This window comes from Aspergillus campestris (genome assembly GCF_002847485.1).
Source record: "Aspergillus campestris IBT 28561 chromosome Unknown P168scaffold_6, whole genome shotgun sequence".
NCBI classification, from domain to species: Eukaryota; Fungi; Ascomycota; class Eurotiomycetes; order Eurotiales; family Aspergillaceae; genus Aspergillus; species Aspergillus campestris.
In genome coordinates, this window is record NW_020194341.1 from 680,287 (window position 1) to 708,176 (window position 27,890).

At 54.9% G+C, this 27,890-nt stretch overlaps 9 protein-coding genes across 9 annotated transcripts; 4 read left to right on the forward strand and 5 right to left on the reverse strand.

Annotated features, from left to right (window-relative positions):
- Positions 1 to 509: 509 nt before the first annotated feature.
- Positions 510 to 2,864, reverse strand: P168DRAFT_268945 (putative sterol o-acyltransferase (APE2)). Its single transcript, XM_024835117.1, has 6 exons — positions 2,435 to 2,864; positions 1,934 to 2,371; positions 1,160 to 1,876; positions 839 to 1,094; positions 743 to 784; positions 510 to 679 (listed from the first exon to the last, which is right to left on the reverse strand). Exons 1-6 carry the CDS (start codon positions 2,548 to 2,550, stop codon positions 653 to 655), a joined length of 1,596 nt encoding a protein of 531 aa, XP_024692801.1. The 5' UTR covers positions 2,551 to 2,864; the 3' UTR covers positions 510 to 652.
- Positions 2,865 to 3,122: 258 nt separating this feature from the next.
- P168DRAFT_290302 (AP-1 complex subunit gamma) lies at positions 3,123 to 6,220 on the forward strand. The gene is made up of 4 exons (XM_024837177.1): positions 3,123 to 3,323; positions 3,410 to 3,533; positions 3,596 to 3,784; positions 3,837 to 6,220. The coding sequence occupies exons 1-4, from the start codon at positions 3,314 to 3,316 to the stop codon at positions 5,965 to 5,967; spliced, it is 2,454 nt and encodes an 817-aa protein (XP_024692802.1). The 5' UTR covers positions 3,123 to 3,313; the 3' UTR covers positions 5,968 to 6,220.
- A 953-nt stretch (positions 6,221 to 7,173) lies between these two features.
- On the reverse strand, positions 7,174 to 7,620 carry P168DRAFT_318554 (uncharacterized protein; the record flags this gene model as incomplete). The annotated part of the gene is made up of 1 exon (XM_024840209.1): positions 7,174 to 7,620. One exon carries the CDS (start codon positions 7,618 to 7,620, stop codon positions 7,174 to 7,176), a length of 447 nt encoding a protein of 148 aa, XP_024692803.1.
- An 83-nt stretch (positions 7,621 to 7,703) lies between these two features.
- Positions 7,704 to 8,912, reverse strand: P168DRAFT_318555 (J domain-containing protein; the record flags this gene model as incomplete). Its single annotated transcript, XM_024840210.1, has 1 exon — positions 7,704 to 8,912. One exon carries the CDS (start codon positions 8,910 to 8,912, stop codon positions 7,704 to 7,706), a length of 1,209 nt encoding a protein of 402 aa, XP_024692804.1.
- A 1,752-nt stretch (positions 8,913 to 10,664) lies between these two features.
- Positions 10,665 to 12,348, reverse strand: P168DRAFT_310854 (metallophosphatase domain-containing protein). Its single transcript, XM_024839431.1, has 3 exons — positions 12,202 to 12,348; positions 11,848 to 12,093; positions 10,665 to 11,727 (listed from the first exon to the last, which is right to left on the reverse strand). The coding sequence occupies exons 2-3, from the start codon at positions 12,041 to 12,043 to the stop codon at positions 10,841 to 10,843; spliced, it is 1,083 nt and encodes a 360-aa protein (XP_024692805.1). The 5' UTR covers positions 12,044 to 12,093; positions 12,202 to 12,348; the 3' UTR covers positions 10,665 to 10,840.
- A 562-nt stretch (positions 12,349 to 12,910) lies between these two features.
- P168DRAFT_290305 (PLP-dependent transferase) lies at positions 12,911 to 15,198 on the forward strand. The gene has a single exon (XM_024837178.1). It carries the CDS (start codon positions 13,229 to 13,231, stop codon positions 15,095 to 15,097), a length of 1,869 nt encoding a protein of 622 aa, XP_024692806.1. The 5' UTR covers positions 12,911 to 13,228; the 3' UTR covers positions 15,098 to 15,198.
- Positions 15,199 to 15,603: 405 nt separating this feature from the next.
- On the forward strand, positions 15,604 to 20,878 carry P168DRAFT_297130 (putative AMP-binding domain protein; the record flags this gene model as incomplete). The annotated part of the gene is made up of 11 exons (XM_024838153.1): positions 15,604 to 15,624; positions 15,850 to 15,985; positions 16,158 to 16,211; positions 16,264 to 16,522; positions 16,573 to 16,698; positions 18,221 to 18,225; positions 18,387 to 18,388; positions 19,115 to 19,310; positions 19,363 to 19,809; positions 19,867 to 20,496; positions 20,577 to 20,878. 11 exons carry the CDS (start codon positions 15,604 to 15,606, stop codon positions 20,876 to 20,878), a joined length of 2,178 nt encoding a protein of 725 aa, XP_024692807.1.
- Positions 20,879 to 20,986: 108 nt separating this feature from the next.
- On the reverse strand, positions 20,987 to 21,395 carry P168DRAFT_154262 (uncharacterized protein). The gene has a single exon (XM_024832812.1). The coding sequence runs from the start codon at positions 21,310 to 21,312 to the stop codon at positions 21,094 to 21,096; it is 219 nt and encodes a 72-aa protein (XP_024692808.1). The 5' UTR covers positions 21,313 to 21,395; the 3' UTR covers positions 20,987 to 21,093.
- A 325-nt stretch (positions 21,396 to 21,720) lies between these two features.
- Positions 21,721 to 27,870, forward strand: P168DRAFT_310858 (uncharacterized protein). The gene is made up of 5 exons (XM_024839432.1): positions 21,721 to 22,788; positions 22,843 to 23,526; positions 23,591 to 23,927; positions 24,359 to 24,485; positions 24,776 to 27,870. The coding sequence occupies exons 1-5, from the start codon at positions 22,057 to 22,059 to the stop codon at positions 27,645 to 27,647; spliced, it is 4,752 nt and encodes a 1,583-aa protein (XP_024692809.1). The 5' UTR covers positions 21,721 to 22,056; the 3' UTR covers positions 27,648 to 27,870.
- The last annotated feature ends 20 nt before the right edge of the window (positions 27,871 to 27,890 follow it).

Consider the following 27,890-nt stretch of genomic DNA (forward strand, 5'->3'; position numbering starts at 1 on the left):
TCCGCTGACTTTTATTTATTTCCTTTGTTGTTCATTTTTTTTGGTTTCCTTTTTCGGGCTACAATAAGGGTATTTCCCGAGAATGAATAGGGTTTCTTTGTTCGGCGTTTGGTTTCATATTGAGGGCTTGGGTAGTTTCAGATTCATTCATTTTTCTTTCCAATTTGTTTTGGGTCTCTTATTACTTGGGTATGCAGTAAATGGCAGACCTGTAAATCATAGGACATACTCTAGCTATGGAGTCAATCTTGCCTTTTATAACTATTGCTTAGAGAACCTCAGGATAGCATTTATAAGTTCTGTCTTCTGACTATTTCTCGGGTATGAAATCCTGCCACATGGATGGGATGGAAAATAGAAGGGTATTTGGAGTTGATTAGGCATATTTACGGGGTTAGGTTGGTAGGTAGGTTTCACTATTTGTGCGAGACTTGGGACTGCGTGATGATTGGGCCGTGTTTTTTTGAGTAAATGATAGATAAGTGAGTGTCAATAATAGATAAGTGAGAAGTATTTGTGAGTATTCTTATGTCCTGTGTATGTGGTATGTACTTAGATCCTAAACAAATAAATCGTGGTGTACATGGATTGTACATAGATGTATGTATGTAGATAGATGTAGTATAGATCGATAAATGGATGCATGAGCCAACTAGACGAGGACGTAGAGAGCGCACATCTGTCAAATGTCAGTCGCTGGTTCATATGTAGTATAGTAGACTGGGTAAAGTAGGGGACCCACCAAAGAAAGCCCAAAAATCATCGACAGCCAAAAGAACAGATTCTACCACCACTCATTAGTTTCAATCCATCAAGTGAAAAGGGTAATAAGGCATACGTTCAAAGTAGTCTTCCCCCGGAGAAACCTCGACTTCTGCACAGCGACGATCGGCAACTGCAGCATCATCGCCCCGAAACCATACCCGCGCAGCTTCTTGGTAATGCAGCCCATGACGAGCTCGTGCGCGAGGGCGCTGACGAGGAACGTGATGACCATTGCGACGGGTTTGGAGAACTGGCTGAGGGAGGAGAAGTAGACGTGGCGCCGGAGGAAGTGGTGCACGGGGATGTTCCATTCGCGGGAGAATTCGAGCCTATATTTTATTAGTATAGGATTTGATGGGGTTTGGGAATCGGGAAGATAATATGGGTGACGCACCAATCGCAGGAATTCCACCAGTCGGAGTAAAAGTGTCGGTCGGCGAAACAGGTGAGCTCGGCGAATGCGCCGAGCACGTACTCGAAGATGACCAGGAAGACTAGCAGGAAGGTCACCATGAATGGGAAGAGGAGCATGCTGATGGTCTCGGCGAGGATGAGCGCCCGGTCTGCTGGGTTGTCTGTCACATGCAGCTGCACGTTGGCCTCGCTGAGCACCGGGAGGATGAACTCCTCGCTTACGAGCGTCAGGAGGAAGATGCATCCGAACACGGCCAGCGTTTTGTAAGCCACCTCCGTCCAGCGGCGGTTGGGGCTGCGCGGGTACTCGAGCTCGTAGCAGAGGGTCGGGCAGAAGCTGAAGTCGACGTAGTTGGCGAGCGTCAGGTTCTGCGGGTACGTGACGTTGCCGAGCGGGGAGGTGAGCTCTTTGGCGAGGTCTTCGCGCAGCTCGACGATAGAGTTGGAGCGCCGCTTGGATGGCTTTGGTCGGCGCTGTTCGTGGAGCGACTCGCGTTGGGGGGAGGTCTCGGGGTAGTGCACGGCGGCGGCCATCGAGGCGTCTTTGGTGTTGCTGTCGAGGGAGGAGAGCCGGTGCTGCGTTTCGCTGAGGTGGCCGTTGTAGAAGCCGTAGGAGTGGATTTTCATCAGGAAGGTGAGCGTGTGGAGCGTGAAGAAGACCTGTGCGGTCCAGGTCCATTGCAGCATGAACGGCCAGCTGTATTCGTTAGTTCTGTATGCGCGTGTAGGGTTTTTTTTTTTTTGGAAAACTCACTTCACCCACAGCCCCAGCCAGGCGGCTTCGAATAAACTCTGCAGGATCATCCCGCCTTTGGACCACCGCACCCACCCACGCTTGAATATATACTGCAGTGGCAGGCTGAAGCCACTGGTGACCACCATCGCCAGGTCGCTGAAGCCCATGGACCACACGTTGGCCGATAGTAGCGTCCACACCCGCACGCGCAGCGGGGACCCGGTATCCTTGATATTTCGCAGCATGGTGGTGACGACCATGATGAACAGGCTGATCCAGAATAGAGTGAAGAAGCCGCGAAAATTATGGTAGTCGCTGCGCGGGTCAAAGTGCGACACACGGGGAACGTAGTCGATGCTGTAGAACATGCGGTTGCGGGCGCGCGCCTGCTTGCGAGCGGTTGAGAGCGAATGCGCCGAAGGAGGAGCATCTTCTGCCAGGGGAGTCGAGTAGCCACTGCGTCGTTCGCTATTAGCCATAGCCTTTGCTATAATGTCTTTCCACTCATTTGGTACGTACCTGGAATCCGACGTGGTGCGCTCTAGTGGAGCATCGCTGGGATTGTCTGGCTTCTTCTGGCCTGGGACGGGGCGAGGCCGTACCAGACCATTGCCTTGAGAGACAGCGGTAGACATGCTAGATAAGTAGAGGAGAGACAGTCGTCGTTACTCGCACATTGATTCCAAAAAGACAAATATATAAGATGGAGCCTCCAATAAGGCTAGACTGTCGAAAGGGGAACCAAAATAAGCAAAGCAGAACACTCCAAGGTATTAGTACGGTGGTGTACAGGGCTATGCTGAGCAGGCAAACACATTCATCGAATCAAGGAATCATGAATAAAGTACAAGCGATGCAGGGGGGCGGGGAGTCAAGAAGGCAGTCCAATTGAGGTGATGGAGTATGGATCTGCAGCTGCAGAGAACAACTTCAGGGATGATAACCTCACGTCATTGTAATCAATTTAATACGATGCATGTGTGGATAAAGTGGATAAGGTGGATAAAAAGGGACCAGGCGGTCTCTTTCTGCTGGCAGAAAGGCATGGGCGGTGTCTTTTTAGAACACCTCTTCTTTCAGGCACACATGTCACGAGACAAGCCACGCTAAACCCGAAAGAGAGGACACATCGCCAGCCTGAGGCCAGCCGGGCGGCGGCTCAAACGTTGCTCTATTATTATCGACGACATTCATCTCCCTGAGTTCATTCCATCCTCCTCCACCTCTCCTCCCCTCACCACCTCTCTCCTTCCACTTCCCCTTTCATATTCTTTCCTTTTGGGAATTGCGCGGACTGGTTCTTCGCATTCCTCCTTCGTTTCCCCCTCCCCCTTTCGATATTGTTGGATCCCCCTCCCCCTCCTTAACCCCCCTAACGGGGTCTGCGCGACCGCCGCCATGACGTCCCGTGAGTGTCCTCCTCCACAGAATCATATAGGACTGTCGTGCTTTGTATTCGTTCGTGCCGCTCAGGTCTAACGAATTCCTCATCAGTCAAACAATTCATCCGGAATGTTCGTTCGGCCAAGACCATCGCCGATGAGCGGGCCGTCATTCAGAAAGAGAGTGCCGCTATTCGGGCCTCCTTTAGGGAGGAAAGCCATGACTCCGGCATCCGGTCAGCATTGATTCCGCCCATTCCCTCTGATGTCCTTCGAATCCGTCTCATATCACGAACAGGAGAAACAACGTGGCCAAACTACTCTACCTCTTCACCCTGGGCGAGCGCACGCATTTCGGCCAGATCGAGTGTCTGAAGCTGCTCGCCTCCCACCGCTTCGCCGACAAGCGTCTGGGCTATCTGGGCACCATGCTGCTGCTGGATGAGAACCAGGAAGTCCTGACCTTGGTCACGAATTCGCTCAAGAAGTGGGTACCCCGCCGGACAACATCCCCAGAGTGTCCCCGCTAACCGATCCAGCGATCTCAACCATTCCAACCAATACATCGTCGGCCTCGCCCTCTGCGCCCTCGGAAACATCGCCTCGATCGAAATGTCCAGAGATCTGTTCCCCGAGATCGAGAACCTCCTGTCGACCGCCAACCCATATATTCGGAGAAAGGCCGCCCTATGCGCCATGCGTATATGTCGCAAGGTCCCCGACTTGCAGGAGCATTTCTTCGAGAAAGTCAAGACCCTCCTCTCGGACCGGAACCACGGCGTCCTGCTGTGTGGCCTGACCTTGGCGATTGATATGTGTGAGGCAGAGGAAATGGAGGAAGGCCAGGAGGGCGTGATTGAGATGCTTCGGCCCCTGGCCGGCGGGCTGGTGCGTGCGCTGAAGGGATTGACCACGTCCGGGTATGCCCCGGAGCACGACGTCTCCGGCATCACGGATCCATTCCTGCAGGTTAAGATTCTGCGCCTGCTCCGGGTTCTGGGACGAGGCGACCCCGCGACCAGCGAATTGATCAACGACATCCTGGCCCAGGTCGCGACCAACACCGATTCGTCCAAGAACGTGGGCAATGCCATTCTCTACGAGGCCGTCCTCACCATCTTGGACATCGAGGCTGATTCGGGTCTGCGGGTCTTGGGTGTCAACATCCTGGGCAAGTTCCTCACCAACAAGGACAACAACATCCGCTACGTCGCCCTCAACACGCTGAACAAGGTCGTGGCCATCGAACCCAACGCCGTGCAGCGACACCGCAACACCATCCTGGAATGTCTCCGCGACCCCGACATCAGCATCCGCCGGCGTGCGCTGGACCTGAGCTTCATGCTGATCAACGAAGGCAACGTGCGGGTGCTGGTGCGCGAGCTCCTCGCCTTCCTGGAGGTCGCCGACAGCGAGTTCAAGCCAACCATGACCACCCAGATCGGCATCGCCGCCGACCGGTACGCGCCCAACAAGCGCTGGCACGTCGACACGATCCTGCGCGTGCTCAAGCTGGCCGGCGCCTACGTCGAGGAGCAGATCCTGTCCTCCTTCGTGCGCCTGATCGCGACCACCCCGGAACTGCAGACCTACTCCGCCCAGAAGCTGTACGTGTCGCTGAAGGAGGACATCTCGCAGGAGGGCCTGACGCTGGCGGGCACGTGGGTCATCGGCGAGTTCGGCGACAACCTCCTCCAGGGCGGACAGTACGAGGAAGAGGAGCTGGTCAAGGACGTCCGCGAGAGCGACCTCGTCGATCTGTTCATCAACATCCTCAACAGCACCTACGCCTCGCAGACGGTGGTCGAGTACATCATCACCGCGTCGATGAAGCTGACGGTGCGGATGAACGACCCGGCCCAGGTCGAGCGTCTCCGCCTCTTCCTCAACAGCCGCACGGCCGACCTCAGCGTCGAGATCCAGCAGCGCGCTGTAGAATACACCAACCTCTTCGGCTACGACCAGATCCGCCGCGGCGTCCTGGAACGGATGCCGGCGCCCGAGATCCGCGAGGAGCAGCGGGTTCTGGGCGCGCCGACGAAGAAGCGCCCTTCCAAGGGTCTCAAGACCAAGAAGCCGGCGAAGCCATCCGAGCAGGACATCCTTCTCGACCTCATGGGCGGGTCCGACGAGCCAACGACCAGCCCCAGCGGCGCCGGGTCTCAGAACACAGCCGATCTGCTCGCCGACATCCTCGGCGGCGACTCAGGCACGTCCTCACCCGCCCCGCAGCCCCAGCCATCAGGCAAGAGCGCCATCATGGACCTCTTCGGGACGAACGGAGGCTCCCAGTCGCCGCAGCCGCCGTCCAGCGACCTCCTGGCGGGTCTCGGGGGCGCAACGTCGACGTCGCCGGCCCCGGCTGCGGCGCACGCGGTCTTCGACAAGAACGGACTGTCCCTCTCGCTGCAGGTCCAGCGGAGCAACAGCGGCAACGCCCAGATCACAGCGCGGTTCCGCAACGGGTCGGATTTCAGCCAGTTTTCGAGCGTGGGGCTGCAGGCGGCTGTGCCGAAGAGTCAGCGTTTGCAGCTTAGCGCGATTAACAAGGCTGAGTTGGATGCTGGGGAGGAGGGAGTGCAGATGTTGAAGGTGTCTTCTTTGTCAGGGGTGAGTCTACCTTCCAACCAATACCTTCCAACCCATATAACCATTTCAACCGATGAATAATATCATACTAACAACGAAACAGTCCCTCCCACCTAAACTCCGCCTCCGTCTACGCGTGACATACGCACAGGACGGATCCGCCGCCGTGACGGACCAAGTCGACTGGTCTGAGCCGTGAAGGGCAGACGTATACAGTGGGGTGATAGGGGGCGTGTCAGATGGGCAATACAATACAATACAATGGTAAGGACAGGATAGGATATGGTGGTAGATACACGTACATTTAATCGCATCAATATATTCATGGTTATACTGGGTTGTGTTTCGTATTAGTTAGGTCTATCTATATATTAATGGTAAGGACGGACTGTAGAGTATGATACTATACTAGAGTAAGGTTAACTATCTATATCTATGAAGTTGAAAGAAGAGAAAGAGATGTAAGAAGACAGAGAACAGAAGAGCAATACCACGGATCAGTCTTTACCATCATGATAACGACAACGGTGAACAGAAACAGAAACAGAAATAGAAAGAAGACAGAAAACAAATAATACATTGTAGACGGACAATAAGTCCCAGAATTGATAAAGATAACAAACATCAAATATAAACAAAAAAGTAAATGAAAAACGACTAGACAATGTCACACCTAAACCACAGCGACAACAAGGCCTATATGTGTACTGACAACAACACAATACCCTTTATCAGCTACCTACCTCTTTGCTTTACCACCTGAGAACAATATCGCTCTGTCAGTCAGTCAAGATAAAGAATGGATTCAATCAATGTAAACAATATGATTCACTCAAGATGTAATTCCATAATACCCAAGGTACCTAATGGGAGATATAAACCCATTCCTATCATGCTATGTTAAATAACAATATCGTTTATAACAACCCTAAACGTAAGATAAAACTTCAAGGGGCGACCCTTCTTCTTCTCTGATAGTAGTAGTAGTGAACAATAGAAGCAAAAAGACAAGAATGGATAAAATAATGAAATATAGATAAATAAAATGCTGTCATTGTTATAGTCAGGTATACTCATGCTCATGCTCATGCTCATGCTCATACTCATACTCATACTCATACTCATTCATAATCATAATCATAATAGTAATAAAAAAAAATAAGAAATCAAATCAATCAATCAGTCAAATCTCAGTGTGCCTCCATCTGCAACCATAAGTCAAATGACGAAATCAAAAACAAAAAGCACACGAGAAAATGAAGATCAATAATATAGTAGGTAGAAAATTCAGGCATATGTAGACTGTCGTCTCGACCCCATCGCCGGATGTTGAGGTCGATAATCCTCATGATACTGACGCGCCCCGTCCCGCTTGCTATACACCACATTCGGCGGGTTGATCTCCCGCACCGTGTACTTGGGGATCTCATTATACAATGGTTTGGAGGAAGACGGCGGAGGCGGCACCGGTGCCGACGTCTCCGCCGGGTAGATGTAGCTGTTGCTGCGGATGGGTTTGGCGGTGCGTCCGCCGCTGCGGGAGGATGAGGGCGGGGGTTGGGGCTCGACGAGCTCCGGCTCGTCGACGATTGTGTACCGGGTGGGTTTTGGCGGGCTGCCGCTGCTTTCGCCGGGTCCCATTTCCGGCGTGCCGGGGCTGGAGTAGCCCGAGTCGTAGCGCTCCATGCGGAATTTGGCGGCCGGCCGGCCGGCCGGGGGGTGGTCGTAGACCATGTGGGCGAGGTCGGGGGCGCGGGCGCTGCTCTCGCGTTTGACGCGGTGGTGGCTGGGACTGCTGGTGGAGGGCATGGCGGTGTTCATGGTGGCGGCGCGGGTGGGTGGGGGTCGTGCTGGGGCCGGGCGGAGGTGGCGGTGGGCATGGGGGGGACGGTCTCGTAGGAGCGCGCGGCGCGGGGCTCGAGGTGTTCGTAGGAGCCGTGGCGCGAGCGAGAAGAGCCCTGGTGCCGGACGGACTCGCGGCTGGGCCGCTTGGGGGTGGGTTCCCGCGTGCGACGGGTGGATGAGTCCGGGTCGGGGGTGGACTCGTCGCGACGACCGTGGGGTGGGGAGTGCGACGAGCGATGGTGACGGTGGCGGCGGGGGGCGGGAGGCTCGACCTCGATGGGCGGGCTGGACTTGGTGCGGCGGATGTAGTTCTTGGCGGTGTTGTGCAGCATGTCGTGCTTGGACTCGGCGCGGGCCTCCGAGTCGTCTTCGGCGTCGTCGTCGTCCTCGACGTCGACGTCGTCCCGGGAGTAGCGGGGTTCTGAGCGATGCGACGTCCGGGGCTTGGACTTGGACTTGCGGCGGTCGGAGGAGGGGCGGCTGAGACGGACGTAGACAAAGGAGACGTTGCTATCGTCGGAGTCGCCGCCGCCGTCGGAATCGACGTAGGGGGCGGAGCGCTCGTGGGACTTGGCAAAGGCCTCGCGGCGGCGCTCCTTGGTGCGGTGCTTGTCGCGATTTTCGTAGTGGGCGCGGGTGGTGTCGCGGGCAGTGTTGTCGCGGGCGGTGGTCTCCCGGGGGACACGGGCGGCGGGGGTGGGTTTGGACCGACGTCGCTCCTCGGGGGGCGGACGGGCGGTTCGGTGGCGGCGGCCGTACTCGTCGTTTTTGCGGCTGGTGGACTGGGGTTCCTCGGTGAAGCGCACCTCGTCCTCGAAGAAGAAGGACTCGCCGGGAGTGCGCTCCTCGTAGATGTGACCGTTGCGGAACTCGCGGGAGGTGGCGCTGCCGCCTCGCGCGGCGGCAGCGGCACTGCCCCCGCGGGCGAGCATCTCGCGGCGCAACTCCATCAAACGGACCTTCTGGTCATACTTGAGGCGACGGGCATCGTCGGACAGCAGCTCGTAGGCCTGTTGGACTTTCTGAAACTCATCCTGGGCCTTGGCGCGGAGGGACTGGTCCTGGATCTTATCGGGATGACATTTGAGGACGAGTTTGCGGTGGGCGGATTTGATATCGGGTAAGGTGGCCTCTTTGGCGACACCTAAGATGGCATATGGATCGATATCGGGATCGGACATGGTAGATCGTGGTTCTGGAGTGAAGTGGGGCGATCGGAGGGGGAGGACGGGAGAGAGATGAATTTGTAGTTGGAAAGAATCAGGGGCAAAACCCGGAGAGTGAACAGGGGAAGAGAAGAATAAAAAGGGGGAGGCAAAGGAGGCAAATGGAGAGAACGGTTTAGGGTGACGTGGAGACCGCAGGGAGCAGTCGTTGAAGGTGGCTCAATACATGAAGAATGGCTCAATCACAAGAGCTCAAGCATAAGAATGGCTCAACCCATAAGAATGAGCGAGAAGAGAATCAACAATGATTTCTCAGCACGGGATGGACGGCAAGATGGAGGATGGGGTGTTGTTCCTGGGGCGAAAGGCGAAAGGAGGAACGAAGAAAATGCGAGGAGGCAAAAAGGACTGCGCCACGACTAAAAGTAGAACACAACAACAGGAGGATAATGGAGTGATCAATGACAGAATTCTGTATGGACCGATGGACCGATGTATGGATCGAATGGACTAATGGATCAGATATGACCAGATGGGAGACAACAGATATAAATGATGAAGATGAAGCAGCGGTGAACAGATCCCCAGAGTGGAATTATCTAACCCAACAAATACCGTACAGATCATAGAATAGAACCCATAATCTAGAATATATAATACTCTCGAATCTCCAAATCAACCCAGCTCAAGTTGAACCGCCTGGCCCGCTCATATCACCTCATCCTTCCGACGGATCCCAGCCTGTGGATGGAGAGAACAGGAGCAAGTGACGATGTTCACCTGGGAGGGGGGCATGACGGTCAACTCCACTCGACGACCTGACGAATCAAGCGGTTGAAGCGGTTGATTTGATCTTGACTGGAGAGAGCGATGAGAAAAACCCCGCAGAGACACGATCACCTTTTTGATAGGTCTCTCAATCCTGAAAACATCCCCTCCATTCTCTTGATATTATGATTCTATTACTATACTATTACTACTGTCTAATTCTACTATTCTGATACTATTGTCTCTACTATCTATGACTATACTATACTATATACAAAAACCATGTACCTATACAGTAGAACCATGGATCTCTCCGGTTCGTCCCGCACACCCAGACCCCTCCATGGTGGTCCCCCTCGGCGCTTAATATCATCACATCACATCCCTCCCACCTTCTGATCATGGTGACAATGTATACTAGGATCTATATTATACAAGAAGAGAGCCTCGCAAAGTCAGTCAATCAGTTAGTCGATCTTCCCACCCCAGACAGTCATCTGCTCCAGACCCCTCTTCGCCTTGGACGAGGATGGCTGGGGCTGACTGGCTGACTGAGGGTCCACTAGTCCTGCAGCGGTGCTTCACTTTTCTTTTCCCACGCGGCCAATCTCATCATGCGGTTTGGCGCGGGGGTTGACTTGGGGGGATTAGCAACTGGATGGACCTGTTTGTTGAAGGATACATCTTTGATTGATTGATTTTATTATATTCTATCTGATGTTGTTTGGTATATCTCTCTATCATCTAGATGATGTATTATCTATCATATATATTATCTGATCGTATTGTGGCAAGAACCATGAAATGGTGATTTGTATCAGCCCGATGGTGGGTCTTTGCCCCTCGTGGAGCCAACTTGGTCATTCCGGTCATCAGTATTATATTAGTATATTATATTATATTTATATATCATATTATATGATTATACTACCGAGGTTCCTGCTTCTCTCGTATTGACGAGGATCCCACCTCCAAGGGCACCTATTGGCCCCCAGACTTCTAGAATGATGCCTTCCTACATTTCTAGTATTTGCCAGAACTTGGAGTCAAACTCTACCTTGGGACACCTCCACCATGATTTCCTGTATGATTCGCTACATTCCAATATCAATCTTGATAGGAGCTCGTAGTGAAGCAAGATGAATCCCTGATCTCCAGTCTTCATCTTCAAGCTCTCAACCTGAGCCTGGATCACCCCACACAGGCAACTCCACATCCACCACGATAGGCGCATTGAATCGCTTGCCTCCCCGATGCGGATAGCTAGTGGCCACGATTGCGGCATTGACGATGCACGTTTCCTGCCGACTCGTCTGTATCTGTTTCAACGCTTCCTTCTCCGCCTCCCCTTCTTGCTCTGAAGACTTGTCCACCCGCCACAGCACACTCTGATCAGAACGACCCCCCTCGTTGTCAAGGCGACGACCCCCCCTCCTCCCCGTCAAATCCACCAAACTCATCTTCTTACTCCCCACTGACGGAAGTAGCTGTTTCTCTCTCCCCCCCTCCCCAGGTACAACCCCATCCAAACTACCACTACGACTATCCTGCAAGGAACCACCCCTCCACCGCACCCTCTCACACCCCCGCGCCTCATGAACATGCCCACAGACCGCCAGCAACGGCCTCACCCGCTGCAGTGCCTCCTGTAGACCCTTACATCCGACTGATGTAGAGCCAGACTCGCCTCCAACAAGAGGCCGCCCATCACAGTGCGAGTGAGGCGGCGTGTGCGTGACCACCACGTCGGTGTCCAATGGCATGCTGTCCCATAGGGCTGTAGCTGCAGCAGGAGTAGACGAGTCGTATCCGAAAGCCCACGGCCCGGATAATTGGGACTGGTGGGATGGTGAGTAAGGGGAGCCGAAGACGGTGAAGGTGGTGTTGGGGCCGTTGGGCCGGGTTAGGCGGATGAGGGCGGATTCGTGTTGTAGGAAGAGGATTGGGGTGGCTTTGAGGGTGTTGAGGCTTTCGTGGTGTGCTGGATTTCTTTGTTGTTGTTGTTGTTGTTGTGGCTGGTTGGGGGCACTGAGGCTTGGGTCAAGGCTGATGTCGTGGTTTCCTGGCGAGGCTTAGTTATTGTATACCTATACATTCTTGTTTCTTCAGATATAATGATTGACATAATTGATACCATATCAATATAACAAAACTGTACAAATAGAGGACTAGATAGACAAACCACAAACCACAATCTTAACCTCATAATCCGCTTTCATTATCCAATCCACAGTCTTCTGCAGCTCCGCCAAACTCCCCCGGTTGGTCAAATCGCCCGCATGGATGAGCACATCCCCCGGGGGTAGTTTGAACCCCGCCTCGGAGGGGTTGTAGGCGTGAGTATCCGACACGCAGACGAAGCGAGTTTTGCGATGCATGTGTTTTTTATTTTATTTTTCTCTTCTGTTTCTTTCTTTTTTCGTTTCTCCTTTTTAGGTATAATTGCTCTTAGTGTTGTTTTTTACGTCTTGCAGTAAGAGGGAAATGGTGTCGCCTTGTACAGTGTACAGCGTGGCCGGGCTATGGTGAAACTTACCGTGTCACTGCCACTGCACTTGTGTAGGGATACTAAGGGAGTGTTATGCTCAGGCTGCAGTGGTTAGATATCAACGGTCGGACTCTGCACTGCGCCCACGGATAAAAATAAAGATATAGCCCTTTGAGTAAAAGTGTAGCAATTTCCTTGTTGGGTAAATCCAGGCCACATCAATATTCTCTTGGAGCTATGACGACTTGAGTAATGATGGGTCATTATGGGTCTGTCTGTGGTCTGTGGCCCCGTGAGATCTTAGTGTCTGTGTGGATTGAACATCGTATTCTAGTCCTACTGGGTCATTGTGTAGCGATGAGTTACTTCTAGAATCTATTGATATTCTTTCTCTACTTCTAGTAATCTCTATCCTTTATACTTCTAGACTTCTATACTTTATACTTGTATACTTGTATACTTCTATTCTGTAAGATCATACTAAGCATCGTATCCCGATCCACGTGATTGATGAATAAGCAACCCTCATCTCCTCCCAAAAATCATCTAGAACATCCATAATTTGACCTCTATTCCCTCAGAGTTTCCATCGCACAGACAGTCAGATTGTCAGACTGTCAGTTAGACAGGCTGGATCTTCGGCAAATACTTTCCTCTTCCAAATACCTCATCAGGAATCATTCCGTCATCGCTACTCCAGTCAGGGAAAGACGCACCTTCAACTCCAGTCCCCGTCAAGTAATGATGTCGATCGGCGGGTCCTCCTCTGCCAATCATCGCCCTGTCCATCTAGCTATCGGCCTGGGATCTTCGGGTCGGCCGGATCAAGGCAGGTCCATAGTCCTTGACGAGGTGCAGGACTACCACGACCACGAACGGGAAAGACGAAATAATAATTCCCCGACTGGCGCTCGAGGAACCATCTCTCGCGGTCATGGTTTGACACTGTGTGACCCGACTCTTGTCACTCCTCACTCCATTGCTACTCCATCCTTCCCTGGCCTCGTGCGATTTGCTTCCCCGGATCACATCCGTCCCCACCTCGTGGTCTTCTCATCGTGTTGACCGTCTCACCATGTCTCGGTGGAAACGCAGGACGAAGAGTCGCGCCGACAAGGATTGCAAAACCTCAGGCGTCCTGGCCAGTGGCTCCCCGTCCGACGCTCGGTCGACGGCCCTGGCCTCTCTCCGCGCCGTCTCGACCTCCCCGGAGAGGTCGCGCATAGAAGTGCCGTCGGATCCCGTCGAGGCGCGCAGGCTCGCCAGGCGTCACGCCGAGTTCGGTCCCCTGGGTGATCCGGCGCATCTCTACACCAGCGAGCACCCCGGCGGAGAGATCCCCGACCCCGTCATTGACGACCCGCCGTACTTCTTCGTGTTGACCACCTACCTGAACTTCCTGGTCCTCATCTTCTTCGGCCACTTCCACGATTTCTTCGCCAAGTGGTTCTGCGCCAACACCTACCGGAGCCTGCGCCCCCAGAATGGCTACGCCTCGCTCTACAGCGACTTCGAGAGCTTCTACACCCGCCGGCTCAAGCAGCGCATCGACGACTGCTTCGAGCGGCCCACCACAGGCGTCCCCGGACGGTACATCACGTTGCTCGACCGCGTCTCCGACGACAACGTGTTGTTCCAGCTCACTGGCACTACCACCGACACCCTCAATCTGAGCTCCTACAATTACCTAGGGTTCGCCCAGTCCGAGGGCCCGTGCGCCGACTGTGCGGAAGCCACCATCCGGCGCGATGGCATCAGCATGGGGGGCAGCTGCAGCGACGCGGGGAGCTCCAAGCTCCAAGGCGACGTCGAGGATCAGATCGCCCGGTTCGTCGGCAAGGAGGCGGCCGTGGTCTTTTCCATGGGCTTCGTCATCAATGCCACCATCTTCCCCGCCCTCGTGGACAAGGGCTGTCTGATCCTGTCAGACGAGCTCAACCACGCCTCCATCCGCTTTGGCTCCCGGCTCTCGGGCGCCGCCATCCAGGTCTTCGCCCACAACAACATGGAAGATCTGGAGCAGCGGCTGCGCGAGGCCATCGCCCAGGGCCAGCCCCGCTCCCATCGCCCGTGGCGGAAGATCCTCCTCACAGTCGAAGGCCTGTTCTCCATGGAGGGCACCATGTGCAACCTCCCGCGCATCCTCGCCCTCAAGAAGCGGTACAAGTTCCACCTGTTCATCGACGAGGCCCACTCCATCGGCGCAGTCGGCCCCCGCGGCCGCGGCGTCTGCGACTACTTCCAAGCGGACCCGGCGGGGGTCGACATCCTCATGGGCACCTTCACCAAGTCCTTCGGTGCCAACGGCGGCTACATCGCCGCCAGCCGGGCCGTCATCGACCAGCTGCGCTGCACCAACGCCGGGCTGGTCTTCGGCGAAGCCCCGTCGCCGCCGATCCTGGCGCAGATATCCTCGGCGCTGCGGCTCATCGCCGACGCGGACCCGCGACATCCCGGCCAGGGTCGGGAGCGGGTGCAGCGGCTAGCCTTCAACTCGCGGTACCTGCGACTGGGCCTGAAGCGGCTGGGGTTCATCGTCTACGGACACGACGACTCGCCCATCGTGCCGCTGATGTTATACAACCCAGGCAAGATGTCCGCCTTCTCGCACGAGATGCTCCGGCGCAAGATCTCCGTCGTCGTCGTGACCTACCCGGCCACCCCGCTGGAGCTCTCCCGCGCGCGCCTCTGCGTGTCCGCCGCCCACACCAAGGACGACCTCGACCGCGTCCTGCGCGCGTGCGACGAGATCGGCACCGCCTTGAATCTGAAGTTCTCCTCGGGCGTCGCGGGCGGGCTGCGCGTGCCTCCGCCGAAGGACTACTCGTGGGTGCCTAAGGGGGGGAAAGCAACGGCCGTGCCTCTGCCGATCGAACCGCCGCGGTGGACGGTGGACGACGTGATCCTGCACACCACGCGGGATGCCAAGCTAGCGTTGTATTAGGGATTTACCTAGTCACGTTTGATGATTGTTTCTTCTGTCTTCTGTCCAAGGGACATATACATATAGCGATAGCGTTTTATTAATCATAATCTTAATGTTAATCTACTTATTCTATCGATATTATCAAGCCAACCCATAAGATCCCTATAATACATCGACCAAGTAGAATACTACCTACTTGCGGAGTACTCCGTCGCAGATGCAAGAATAGATAACGATAAGATAAGGAATGTTCACGTGACATAGGGCTGCGACCCTCCCCCGTGACCGTCCGCCCATTAAAACTGGCTGAGTCATCGATCGGCCGCACACAAAGGGCTAAGCGACCCGGGGACCACTCAGCCCACGGCCACTCACCGTAGGGTTTTGTTGCGAGAGATTCGAATTGAAACCTTGCCCACAACGACAACAACCCGCCGACAACCCTCCCGTCCCCCCAACCTCCAACCTTCAAGGGAGTATCCTAGAGCCGCGCTCTTCCTTTCGCTGGATTATTGAAGAGCAGGATGTCCGCTACCGAGCCTGTGGTGCGTTGCCAACAATTTCCCATACAATCCATCTTGAAATTGCATTCCGATGTCTGGACATGTCCGGGTGTGCCTTATATATCTATACGCCGATGAGAGATATATGGCTATCGATTTCCGCCTATATATACGCACACGGATACACAGACAGAAAGAACGGAATATACACGCAATTTGAACGCATACGAATATTTGGTTGGATATTGGCTGACGGGTTTCTTATAGGTCGTCATTGACGGCAAGGGACACCTTCTTGGTCGCCTGGCCAGCACTGTCGCTAAGCAGCTGCTGAACGGCCAGAAGATCGTCGTCGTGAGATGTGAGGCCCTCAACATCTCGGGCGAGTTCTTCCGCGCCAAGCGTACGTTCTACCCTCTCGCTTGAATTTGCTTTGCTGGCTTCTGTTGCACTTGGATTGGATCCGTCGATCGGACGGGGTGGTATCACGAATTGGATTGGGGGTCGCATATGGATGAAGAGGAGGATTGCGACATCAGATCTATTGGATTGCGGTGAAACTAACTCTCCCACAGTGAAGTACCACGCCTACCTCCGCAAGATGACTCGTTTCAACCCCACTCGCGGTGGTGAGTCCTACCGACAGAAAACCCTCCAGTGAACGCCAACTAAATCATACAGGTCCCTTCCACTTCCGTGCCCCCTCCCGCATCCTCTACAAGGCTGTCCGCGGCATGATCCCCCACAAGACCCCCCGTGGCGCCGCCGCCATGGAGCGCCTGAAGGTCTTCGAGGGTGTTCCCCCCCCGTATGACAAGAAGAAGCGCGTCGTCGTTCCCCAGGCCCTCCGTGTCCTCCGTCTGCGCCCCGGCCGCAAGTACTGCACCGTCGGTCGTCTGTCCCACGAGGTCGGCTGGAAGTACCAGGATGTTGTCGCCAGGTGTGTATCATCGATTCGTGCTGTGTGGAACGGAACTAATGAGGATATAGACTCGAGGAGCGGAGAAAGGTTAAGAGCAGTGCATACTACGAGCGCAAGAAGGCCGCTCGTCGCCAACTCGTCCACGCCCAGAAGTCGGCGGGTGTTAACGAGCAGACTAAGAGCCAGCTCGCTCAGTTCGGATACTAGATACCTGGTTGCGCGGCTGGTTGCTTGTGTCTGCTGTGACGTGGGTTTTTAAAGGGTTTGGGAATCGAACGGTTACTTTTTTTTTTCTTTGCCTTTCCTCTCTCTCTTTCGCAGGGGAAATGGAAAGGGAAAGAAAGAAAGGAAGAAGGAAAGAAGAAGAAAAAAAAAATTATAAAAAAGTTTGAACGGGAAACAAACCGGAATAATGAATCGACCTTCATCTTATATTATTATCTTTCCTCGACCTTGTTATTTTGCTTTCATACACTACGGTATTTCGTCGAATGTTGTGAGGCATGGATGGCTGGGGAGGTATTGATTTCATGACTTTCAACTTTTTCTTCTTGGAAAAAAGAGAGAAGGGCACTGGAATCATACCATATGAGAATGGCAGGCAGGTTATTATCGTTGTTCAAGGTAGTTCTGATCCCGCTGTCACTTTTTTTTTCCGATTTTGCTTTCCGCTTCTTTCTTTCGTTCTCGTTCTCGAGTACTGTCCTGTTCTCTCACCCTTTGATTTCTCCGCGGTTGTGGCGGGTTTTCAAAACCAAGCAATTATTTCCTTTCTTTTTTCCCTTCATCCACGGAAAGAAAGTCAAGACAAGTCAAGGATATGATATCAACTACGGAAGGGAAGAACAAAAGAATACAACAATGACAACAATTACGAGCAAATACGGATTCTATGCCTGATGTCCATTCCCTTATACGCGCCATGGAGAGAGAGTGTTGTGTGACTGGCTATTGCCATACTATCCATATCTACCTACCTACTGAGACCGGTCCGATCGAACGAACGACGAACGAACGAACGAATGTATGAATATTGAGCCTATGCGACTACCTATATCCGTCTAAATATCGGCTTACCTGGGTACCTACCTGGCTATTGTCTATTTGACGATGTAGACGGTAGACAGCAAAGTCGTCCAAATAGGAGGTAAGGCAGGCAGGCAGTAGTCAGTCATGGAGTAGATATTACCCCAGCCCCAGGCCCAAGACCCCATACACCGATTCGTAAACCACATGTAGATCTCCATACACACATAATTATAACATGGAGTAGTTGATGCTCACAATGAACCCGAGGTAATAACCCCATATCTTGCCTACGTAAATAGCAAGAGTAGTCGGACGACCGGGCGCTAAGATAGATTGGTCTAGGTGACTAGTAGTCGATGATGAGCGGCTAGTTAGGCTAGTTGTGCTCCGTACCTTGGCTAGGGATTGGTTTCCCCGCAAACTTCACCTTCCACTATATAAGAGGTTGGGAAGTCGTGGGGATAGCTGAGTTGGGTTTGGATCATTGTGCAGTGGTGGATTTCTAATACTGGGTAGGGGATAGCCTACCTGATTAGGTATAAAGTGCCTAACCCGGGGCTGAGTGTTGAGTGGGTGAGAGTGGACCTGGTTACTTTCTTGGGGTAGGACCTCAGTGGGTGGTTTTGCGTTCGGTGGCGAGGGGTTGGGGTGTCTATTCATGTCTATGGATTTTAGTTATGGGACAAGTATCCGTAAGTAGGTAGGTAGGAATGTGGTATTTGGTTAAGCGTGTTAGGATTGGTTTTGTTGTGTTTGGACACGTATGGTCTGTTGTGGCGGTGATGCTGGATGGACCGTGGGTGTATCAGTACCTAGATAGTACCTGAACACCCCTGAACACCCCAGGTACTAGAGGTACTAGACAAGAAGGGGTAGAGTAAAAGCAGATTCCAATTCTCAAGTCAGTATAAGAATTACTCCAGTCAAGATATAATGATTACCTTCTTAATGAGTAATGAAGGTGGAAAGTGAACGGCTAGTTATCCGACCCGCCTCCGCTCGACTCCCCGCGGACCGACAGTCTTCCCCCCCCATTCCCGCCTCTCTTCCACTTCCACTTCCACTTCCTTTCCCCCGCATATTTTCTCCAACCCCGGCGCTCCATTTTCGGGTTCCTTTCTCCAGTTCAATCATTTCTCCCCTCTCCTCTCTCTCTCCTCTCCTCTCCTCCCTTCTCCCCTCCTTGCCCCTGTCTTCCTAGTACTTCCTTGCTACCTACTACTGCACCTACTGTATACCCTGAGCGCTCCCATTGGCATACAGGTACTAAACCTTGCCAACACCACCACCACACCACACGACTACGACTACCCTAACATCTCAAACATAAATCCTCTGGGTTTATTATTCATATACATCATGTCCTCCGCCAAATCGCGCCTTTCTGGCTTATTGGGCCACTTCGCTTCGTCGGAACCTCCCCGCTACGAGCACAATGTTAACTTTCACACCCTCTCGCCCACATTTTTCTTGCCTCGGGCGGCGGCTGTAGAACCAGAGGTATTTTTCTCTTCCACTTTTGAAGGAAAAAAAAAAAAAAAAAAAAAGAAACGAAAAAATTGTTGATACTAACTATCCCAGGCTGAGGCTATCTATCACGTTACCGCCAACAAGCAGGTCTTGCGCAGGTCGTATATGGAGACGGCGGACAGGGCACGCGGTCTGGCATTTTATATCAAGAAGCGCGGATACAAGCGGGTTGGTATCTTGTGTCCGAATACGCCTGCTTTCTTGGAGTCGATTTATGGAATTGCTGCCGCTGGGGCGGTCAATGTTTGTATGTCTCTCTCCCTCTCTTACTTTCCTTGCCTCAATTCTAATGGAAACAGCTGTAAACTACCGTCTGAAGGAAGACGATATCGACTACATCTTCAACCACTCCGACGTGGATGCCATCATTGCCGACCAGGAGTATCTGCCGCTTCTCCAGTCGTTCCGGAACGCAAGGCCCGGGTTCCCCGTTATCGTCGACACCGATACGGACGCCACCGAGGGCCAGCTGTCCGGTCCCTTTGACGAGGCCGTCTTGGAAGGCCTGCAGCATGATATCGACACTGGCTCCCAAGGCTGGGTCGGCCTTGAGGCCCAGGCGGCTTCTGAGGACGATGTCATGGCCCTGGCTTACACCAGTGGCACCACCGCCCGCCCTAAGGGTGTCGAGTTTACCCACCGTGGCTGCTACCTCGGCACCATGGGCAATGTGATCGAGTCGGGTCTCAATCAGCAGCAGGGCCGCTGTCGCTATCTGTGGACTCTGCCCATGTTCCATGCTATGGGTGCGTCTCTTTCCCAAAAGAAAAGCAAAATGAAAGGAGAAAACTAACTATTCATAGGCTGGACATTCCCCTGGGCTGTCACGGCTGTCCGTGGCACTCACTACTGTCTGCGCAAGATCGACTACCCCGAGATCTGGAGACTGCTCAAGCAGGAGCAAGTCACCCACTTCAACGCCGCCCCCACGGTGAACACCCTGCTCTGCAACGCTCAGGAGGCCGAGCGCCTTTCCCACCCCGTCTACGTTACCGTGGCCGCCAGCCCGCCGTCCCCCCACCTGTTCGAGCAGATGACAGGACTCAACCTGCACCCGGTGCACGTGTACGGCATGACGGAGACCTACGGCCCCATCACCAAGGGGTACCACATGGCCTCGTGGGAGAACCTGCCGCGCGACGAGCGGTACAAGCGCATGGCGCGACAGGGCCACGGCTTCGTGACGAGTCTGCCGGCCCGCGTGATCAAGACCGAGGTGCCCGAGGGGACCATCATCGACGTAAGCCGCAACGGCAAGGAGATCGGCGAGATTGTCTTCAACGGAAATATCTGCGCGCGCGGCTACTACAAGGACCCCGAGGCGACGCGGAAGCTCTTTGCGGGTGGTGTGCTCCACTCGGGCGATCTGGCTGTGTGGCACCCCGATGGGGCGATCCAGATTATGGACCGCGCCAAGGATATTATCATCAGTGGTTAGTCCCTTTTCCCCTCTCTCTTACTTGATCTCTTTTCTCCCTCTCTATAAATTCTCAATTATTGATAACAATCCCAGGCGGTGAAAACATCTCCTCAGTCGCCCTCGAATCGATGCTGGTGACCCACCCCGACATCCTGGAGGCGGCGGCGATCGCCGTCCCGGATTCGCACTGGGGCGAGCGGCCCAAGGCCTACGTGACGGTGAAGCCCGGCAAGCAGCTGGAAGGGCCGGCGGTGATCGCGTGGGCGCGGACGGTCAGCGAGATCAGCAAGTTCATGATCCCGCGGGAGGTGGCCGTTGTGCCGGAATTGCCCAAGACGAGCACGGGCAAGGTGCAGAAGAATGTGCTGCGGGAGTGGACCAAGAGTGGTCGTTAGAGGATAGCAGAAAGGAAAGGGGATGTACATTTGTATATAGTAGCGTTGAGCATCCTGTCAATAGATCGTCGGGTTTAGACAGCGGATGATGAGAAATGGATATATGATTTGTATATGATTGAGCTATGTTAACAGTATTGAGTGATGCTAATGGATACCTCAAGAATAGACGGAGCTCAGACCAACGGTCCAATCAAGGCACGGGACCATCATCGTCACCTGTTCACTTTCTCTTCTCTTCTCTTCCTCTCTTCTGACTTCTTTTCAATCTTCTTCTCTCTTCTCTTCTCCGAGTTTTCCCTTCCTTTCACTAGTTCTAGGTATTTATTGATCATCTCTCGATCGGGCTGTTCGATTGGAAATCCTGACAAATCCGACCCATTTGCCCCCCACTGGTTAAGGTGAGTTAACCGCCGCCTTTCCCTTCCCATCATCCAATCAGTCACACCTCATCCTTGAGTCCCTTCCATGCCCGCCTACTAGTATTACCTTACCATTACTATTATTATACTCTTCTCTTTTCATTCCTAGTCTACTTTCTGACTTGACTCCGGGATAGTCTCGATGGATAGATAGATACAGATCTTGTCCCTTATCTGTCTGTCTCCTCCGACTTCCCTTGTGACTTCGTGACTTCCTCCTACCTTCTTCCCCACAAAGAACCTCCAACGTCGACCGACTTTTCTCCTGCCTGACCTGCCACTATCGACCGTCTCGCCCTCACTCCTCCATTCGTCACTTCGTTCTTTCCTCCCTTACCTACGCTACAACTTCGCTTCGCCTTACCGCTGCACGCTCCTCCCCTCCGACGCGCGTTCCTCATAAGCGCCCAGCCCAGCCCAGCCCAGCCCTCCCCTTCACCACCGCCCCCTCCCCTCCCCTCTCCCCGCTCCAGATCGTCCACATTTTCTGCCGCATCTCAAGGGCTGATTGATTAGCCCTGGAAGCTGCGTTCGTCCCCATCAGGTACTCGGTTGGGTTGAACCTGCTGTCCCGACCTCCGCCCGACGCCTTCTGGACTCTCGACCAGGCTCATGGGATACCTGTCCATGCCGGCCACTTTACCTCGTGGATGACTCCTGCTTAGACCAGAGGGTTTTCCGACATCTCTGGCAATTTGATTTTCGACAGACAAAGGTAGAGGACGAAGAAGAACGTCGCGTGGCGACCACCCTCAAATGGCCCGCTCACGGCAGCCGGCTCGGTTTTCGAGCGAAGCTCCCTCCGAATCCTCCTCCGCCACCTCCCCCGATCGCACCGTCGACGACGATACCGACTTCTTCACAGCCCAGGCCAACGACTCACAATCCTCCATCGGCGTCGCAAATTCCCGCGACATCCACCTTCACGATGACGTCGACATGATGGTCCCGCCGATCGCCCGCCTCCCCCCCGAGATCCTGATCGCCATCTTCGCCAAGCTCAGCGCGACGGCCGATATGCTGAGCTGTATGCTGGTCTGCCGCGGCTGGGCCGCCAACTGCGTCGGCATCCTCTGGCACCGACCGTCCTGCAACAGCTGGAAGAACATGGCGAGCATCACGGCCTCGGTGGGCAAGATGAACGGCTCCTTCTCCTACGCGGAGCTGATCCGACGGTTGAACCTCTCGGCCCTGACCGACGACGTCAGCGACGGCACCGTCGTCCCTTTTACCCAGTGCAACCGCATCGAGCGTCTGACCTTGACCAACTGCTCCAAGCTCACGGATAAGGGCGTCTCGGAGCTGGTTGAGGGCAATCGGCACCTGCAGGCCCTCGACGTCTCCGATCTCCGGTCCCTCACGGATCACACCCTCTTCACGGTGGCAAAGAACTGCCCGCGGCTCCAGGGGTTGAACATCACCGGTTGTGTCAACGCCACGGATGATTCGCTGGTGACCGTGTCGGAGAACTGTCGACAGATCAAACGCGTAAGTGAATTCCCCCTTCCCCTAGCTGAGTGGCGGGTCTAACAGGGATTTCAGTTGAAATTGAACGGCCTGACGCAAGTAACGAACCGGGCGATCATGTCCTTCGCGCAACATTGCCCGGCCATCCTCGAGATTGACCTCCACGACTGTAAACTGGTCAAGAACCCGTCGGTCACGGCGCTCATGGCGACGCTGCAGAATCTCCGCGAGCTGCGGCTGGCCCACTGCACCGAGATCGACGATACGGCCTTCCTCGATCTCCCCAAGCATCTCTCGATGGACAGCCTTCGGATACTCGATTTGACGGCGTGTGAGAACATTCGCGACGACGCCGTCGAGCGGATTGTCCAGGCAGCGCCCCGCTTACGGAACCTGGTGCTGGCCAAGTGTCGCCTCATCACCGACCGGGCGGTCTGGGCGATCTGCAAGCTGGGTAAGAACCTACACTACGTCCATCTGGGGCACTGCTCCAACATCACCGACACGGCGGTCATGCAGCTCGTCAAGTCGTGTAATCGGATCCGGTACATCGATCTGGCCTGCTGCAACAGTCTGACGGACCGGAGTGTCCAGCAGCTGGCGACGCTACCCAAGTTACGGCGGATCGGGCTGGTCAAATGCCAGCTCATCACCGATCAGAGCATCTTGGCGCTGGCGCAGCCCAAGGTCTCCCATCCGACGGGCGTCAGCAGTCTGGAACGGGTGCATCTCAGTTATTGTGTGCATCTGACGATGCCGGTAGGTCCCATCCCCCCGATCGGTGTCTTGACACCCAAAGGATTGTACCCGCTGACTTATTTAGGGCATCCATGCCTTGCTCAACCATTGCCCCCGTTTGACCCATCTGAGTCTCACGGGCGTCGGGGCCTTCCTCCGGCCCGAGCTCACGGTCTTCTGCCGCGAGGCACCCCCCGAGTTTACGCACCAGCAGCGGGAGGTATTCTGCGTCTTCAGCGGCGACGGGGTCAACCGGCTGCGTGATTTCCTCAACGGAGTTATGGAGCCCCCGCGCGACCTGACCGAGGCGACCATGTACGACGACGACGAAGAGTTGGATGAGGAGGAAGGCCAGGTGACGGGCCTGATGCATGCGACGGCGATTAACGATGACGACTATATTGACGTCGGACATACCCATGGTTGATAGTTGATACCCCCTCCTGTTTGAGCATGGTTTGCTCGCTTGCCATCTATTTCTATTTTGCCCTATATCATTTCCCATTGCCGCGATCGATTGTGTTTCGACTGTTCTTTTCTTCCCGGGCCATCTCCGTCTTCCTACTTTTTGAACGGGGGGATATAATCGCAACGGGCGTCTCGTCGGGCTGTCAGTGTTTATCATGCATTGGAAGCGTTTTCTGTTTTACTGGTTCGGAGCGGTGGTTTTTGCTGGTGGGAGTGGTGGTTGCTGGATCTGGTCGGTGTACTGGACTCGGAATCTATGCGGTTTCATATGAGAAGGAACCAGTCTTCCTGACGATAGCCAGTAGAGATCCCTGGTACTGGTGTTTCATAGTGGGTGGGCCGGGGAGAATGGGGGTGTCGGGAACGGTGGATACTGGCTGTATAGAGTTATATACGCATGGCGTGTCTTGTCTTTTATGTCCCGTTCCTGTTCTTACTTTCTCTCTTTTTCTCACATGCATTGAATGGAGTTCGGATTTTATTGCCATTCAAATGAATTATGATCGAGTATGGTTTCTCTCTTTGTAGCTGGTTCGATCCTGTAAGGGTTGCAAGGGTTATCAGTAATGCTGGATGCATGCATACGCCGTGTCACGTTTCTTCTCCGCCCTCCCCCGCTTCCGCCGGCCGGACGGTTTCCTGATCTCCAATTACTTCACGTCGGTCAATCCATCCATCATCCATCATGTACCTCCGTTGATTTTTCAGCGTCATCTCTCTTGTTTATTGAGGCGGCGATCTCCCTTTTTCCTGTGTCCGCCCGCCAGTTTCTGGCTCAGACCGTCCACATGGCACCTCACAGGTCCTCCCGGGCCAATCCACTGGCCTTCACCCCATGGCCGGTCACCCTGATCACGACACTCGTCTACCTCGCGCTGGTCATCCCCGTCCTGGTCATTCACAACGTCGTTCCAACCCCCCCACGGTCGAACCCGAAAGGCCTAGATATCGCCGAGGCATGGGCCGACCTGCAGTACCTAACCAACGGGTTCCACCCGTACAACTCGCACCGCAACGATGAAGTGCGCGACTACCTCCTCCAGCGCATCCACAAGATCGTCGACGACGCCCCCTCCCCAGAGACCTACCGGTCGGCCGGCGACGAAAAGCCCGCCGTCTTCGTCTTCGACGACCTGCGCTCCAACCTGACCTTTGCGGACGGCGCCGCCGGCACCGGCGTCTACTTCGAAGGGACCAACATCATCGTCTACGTGCGCGGCACCGACGACGACCGCGAACACTGGTGGGAGGATGATAATACGGAGGACGCCCCCAGCCGCGGTGGCGTCCTGGTCAACGCGCACTACGACAGCGTGTCGACGGGCTTCGGCGCCACCGACGACGGCGTCGGCGTCGTGACCTGCCTGCAGCTGCTGCGGTACTTCACGACGCCGGGCCATGCGCCGCGCCGCGGTCTCGTCGTGCTACTCAATAACGGCGAGGAGGACTATCTGAACGGCGCGCGCGTCTTCAGCCAGCATCCGATCTCGCGCCTCCCGCGCACCTTTCTGAACCTTGAGGGTGCCGGCGCGGGAACCCGCGCCATGCTGTTCCGCACGACGGATGAGGAGGTCACGCGCCATTATCGGAGGGCGCCCCATCCGTTTGGGTCGGTGTTGAGCGCGAACGGGTTTGATATGCGGTTGATCCGCAGTCAGACGGATTATGTCGTTTTCAATGGGGATATGGGCATGCGCGGGCTCGACGTCGCGTTCCTTGAGCCGCGCTCGCGATATCATACGGATCAGGACGACGCGCGGCATACTAGCAAGGGCTCGCTGTGGCATATGCTGTCGGCGGCGGTGGGGACCACGCGGGGCCTGGTGTCCGATCCGAGCGAGCAGTTTGATCGGCCGGTGCAGGCCGGCGCGCCCGGTTCCAAGGGGGTGTGGTTCGATCTGTTTGGGAGCGCGTTTGTCGTCTTCCGGCTGCATACGCTGTTTGCGATCTCGGTGACGCTGCTCGTCGTGGCGCCGCTGGTGCTGCTCGCGACCGGCGTGGCGCTGACCAGGGCCGACAAGATGTATCTGTTTCGGTCGGAGGCGCGGTCGCCGGATCGCCTCGAGGGCGTCCCGCTGCAGGGCCTGCGGGGGTTCTTCCGGTTCCCGTTCCTGTTGGCCATCCCGACGGTCGTCACGGTCGGCCTGGCGTACCTGGTGACCAAGATCAACCCGTACGTCATCAACAGCAGTGAGTATGCGGTCTGGAGCATGATGGTGGCAGCGTGGGTCTTCCTGGCGTGGTTTGTCTCCCGCGTGGCGGACTTCGCGCGGCCGTCGGCCTTTCACCGCGTCTACACCCTGACCTGGATGTTTGCGGTGTACTGGGTGCTGCTGGTCGTGATGACGGTCTACGCGAACCGCGACGGGCTCGCCGGGGGGTACTTTATCTTCTTCGCGTTTGCGGGGGTGTTTGTGGCGACGTGGATAGGGTACCTGGAGATGTTCGCGCTCCCCCGACGGTCCGAATACGCCAGTCTCATGCATCCGCCGTCGCGACACACCAGCACCTACGGCAGCCGGATCAGCACAGCCGTCTCAGGCGACGACCCGGAGACCGAGCACGACGACAGCGACGAGGAGCATGTCGTCGAAGAGGAACCGACGGAGTCGACATCTCTGCTAGGCAGCGGCCCACGGACAACATTCGCCAACTACGTCCGGGTAGGCCACACAGACAGCCACGGCGACGAGGCGGAGTTAGGCGACCCGCGCATCTACGGCCACGAGCAGCCCTGGAGCGCAAACCTCCTCCAATGGAGCTGGGCCGTACAATTCCTGCTCGTCGCGCCGATAACACTCATAATGGTCGGCCCGCTGTCACTCCTACTCACCAGCGCACTGCACCAGACGGGCCCCGACGGCAGCTCCTCGCTTTTCATCTACATCGCGCTCGCCAGTCTGACGACGTTCCTCCTAACCCCGCTCCTCCCCTTCATCCACCGCTTCACCCACCACATCCCCGTCTTCCTCCTCGCCGTCTTCGCCGGCACACTGATCTACAACCTCGTGGCATTCCCCTTCTCCGACTCCAGCCGCCTTAAGCTCTTCTTCATACAGGAACTCGACCTCGACACGGGGTCTAACCGCGCTTCCCTAACAGGCGTAGCCCCGTTCGTCCAGCTCGCTGCGAAGGGGCTACCCAGCGTACACAGTTCGCAAAACCTAACCTGCAACCCCGTCGCCAACCGCCTTCAATGCAGCTGGCCCGGTCCGACCCCTAATGTCGTCGACACCAACACCCCAATGCAGGACTGGCTCCACCTCAACATTACAAAAGACGATGCATCATCGAAATCGAAATCAGCACACATAACCCTCTCAGGCCAAAACACCCGCTCCTGCCGCCTCCTCTTCACCCAGCCTATCACCTCATTCAACGTGCACGACTCAGCTACCGACCCAGCCCGCTTCCCGGACGGGAGTAGCAACAGTAGTACGAAAGAAATCCGCCTGTGGAGCCGCACGTGGAACGCAACGTGGGAGGTAGACGTCTCTTGGGAAAAGAATGACGGGCCGCTCGAAGGCCGCGCGGTGTGTATCTGGAGTGATGGGAATCAGGAGGGCGCTATTCCTGCGCTGGATGAGGTGAGACGGTTTGTGCCGCGCTGGGTGGCGGTTAGTAAGTTGCGGGATGGGTTGGTTGAGGGGGGGAGGGGGTTTACTTTGACTTGACTTGGGTTGGGTTGATATGAGCGGTTTTCTGATTGAGTTTGTTGCGGTTGTTATACTGTCATTGATATTGTTGTTGGTTGGTTTATTGATATGGTATGGTATGGTTTGGTTGATATAGTTGATATGATGGTTTGATGGTGGATACTGTGTGTATGGATCAGTTTCATTTAATCTATGGATAGGGTAGCGTTATTCATATTTATTATCAACATTCATTACTATTACCATTGTTCTCATTGTTTC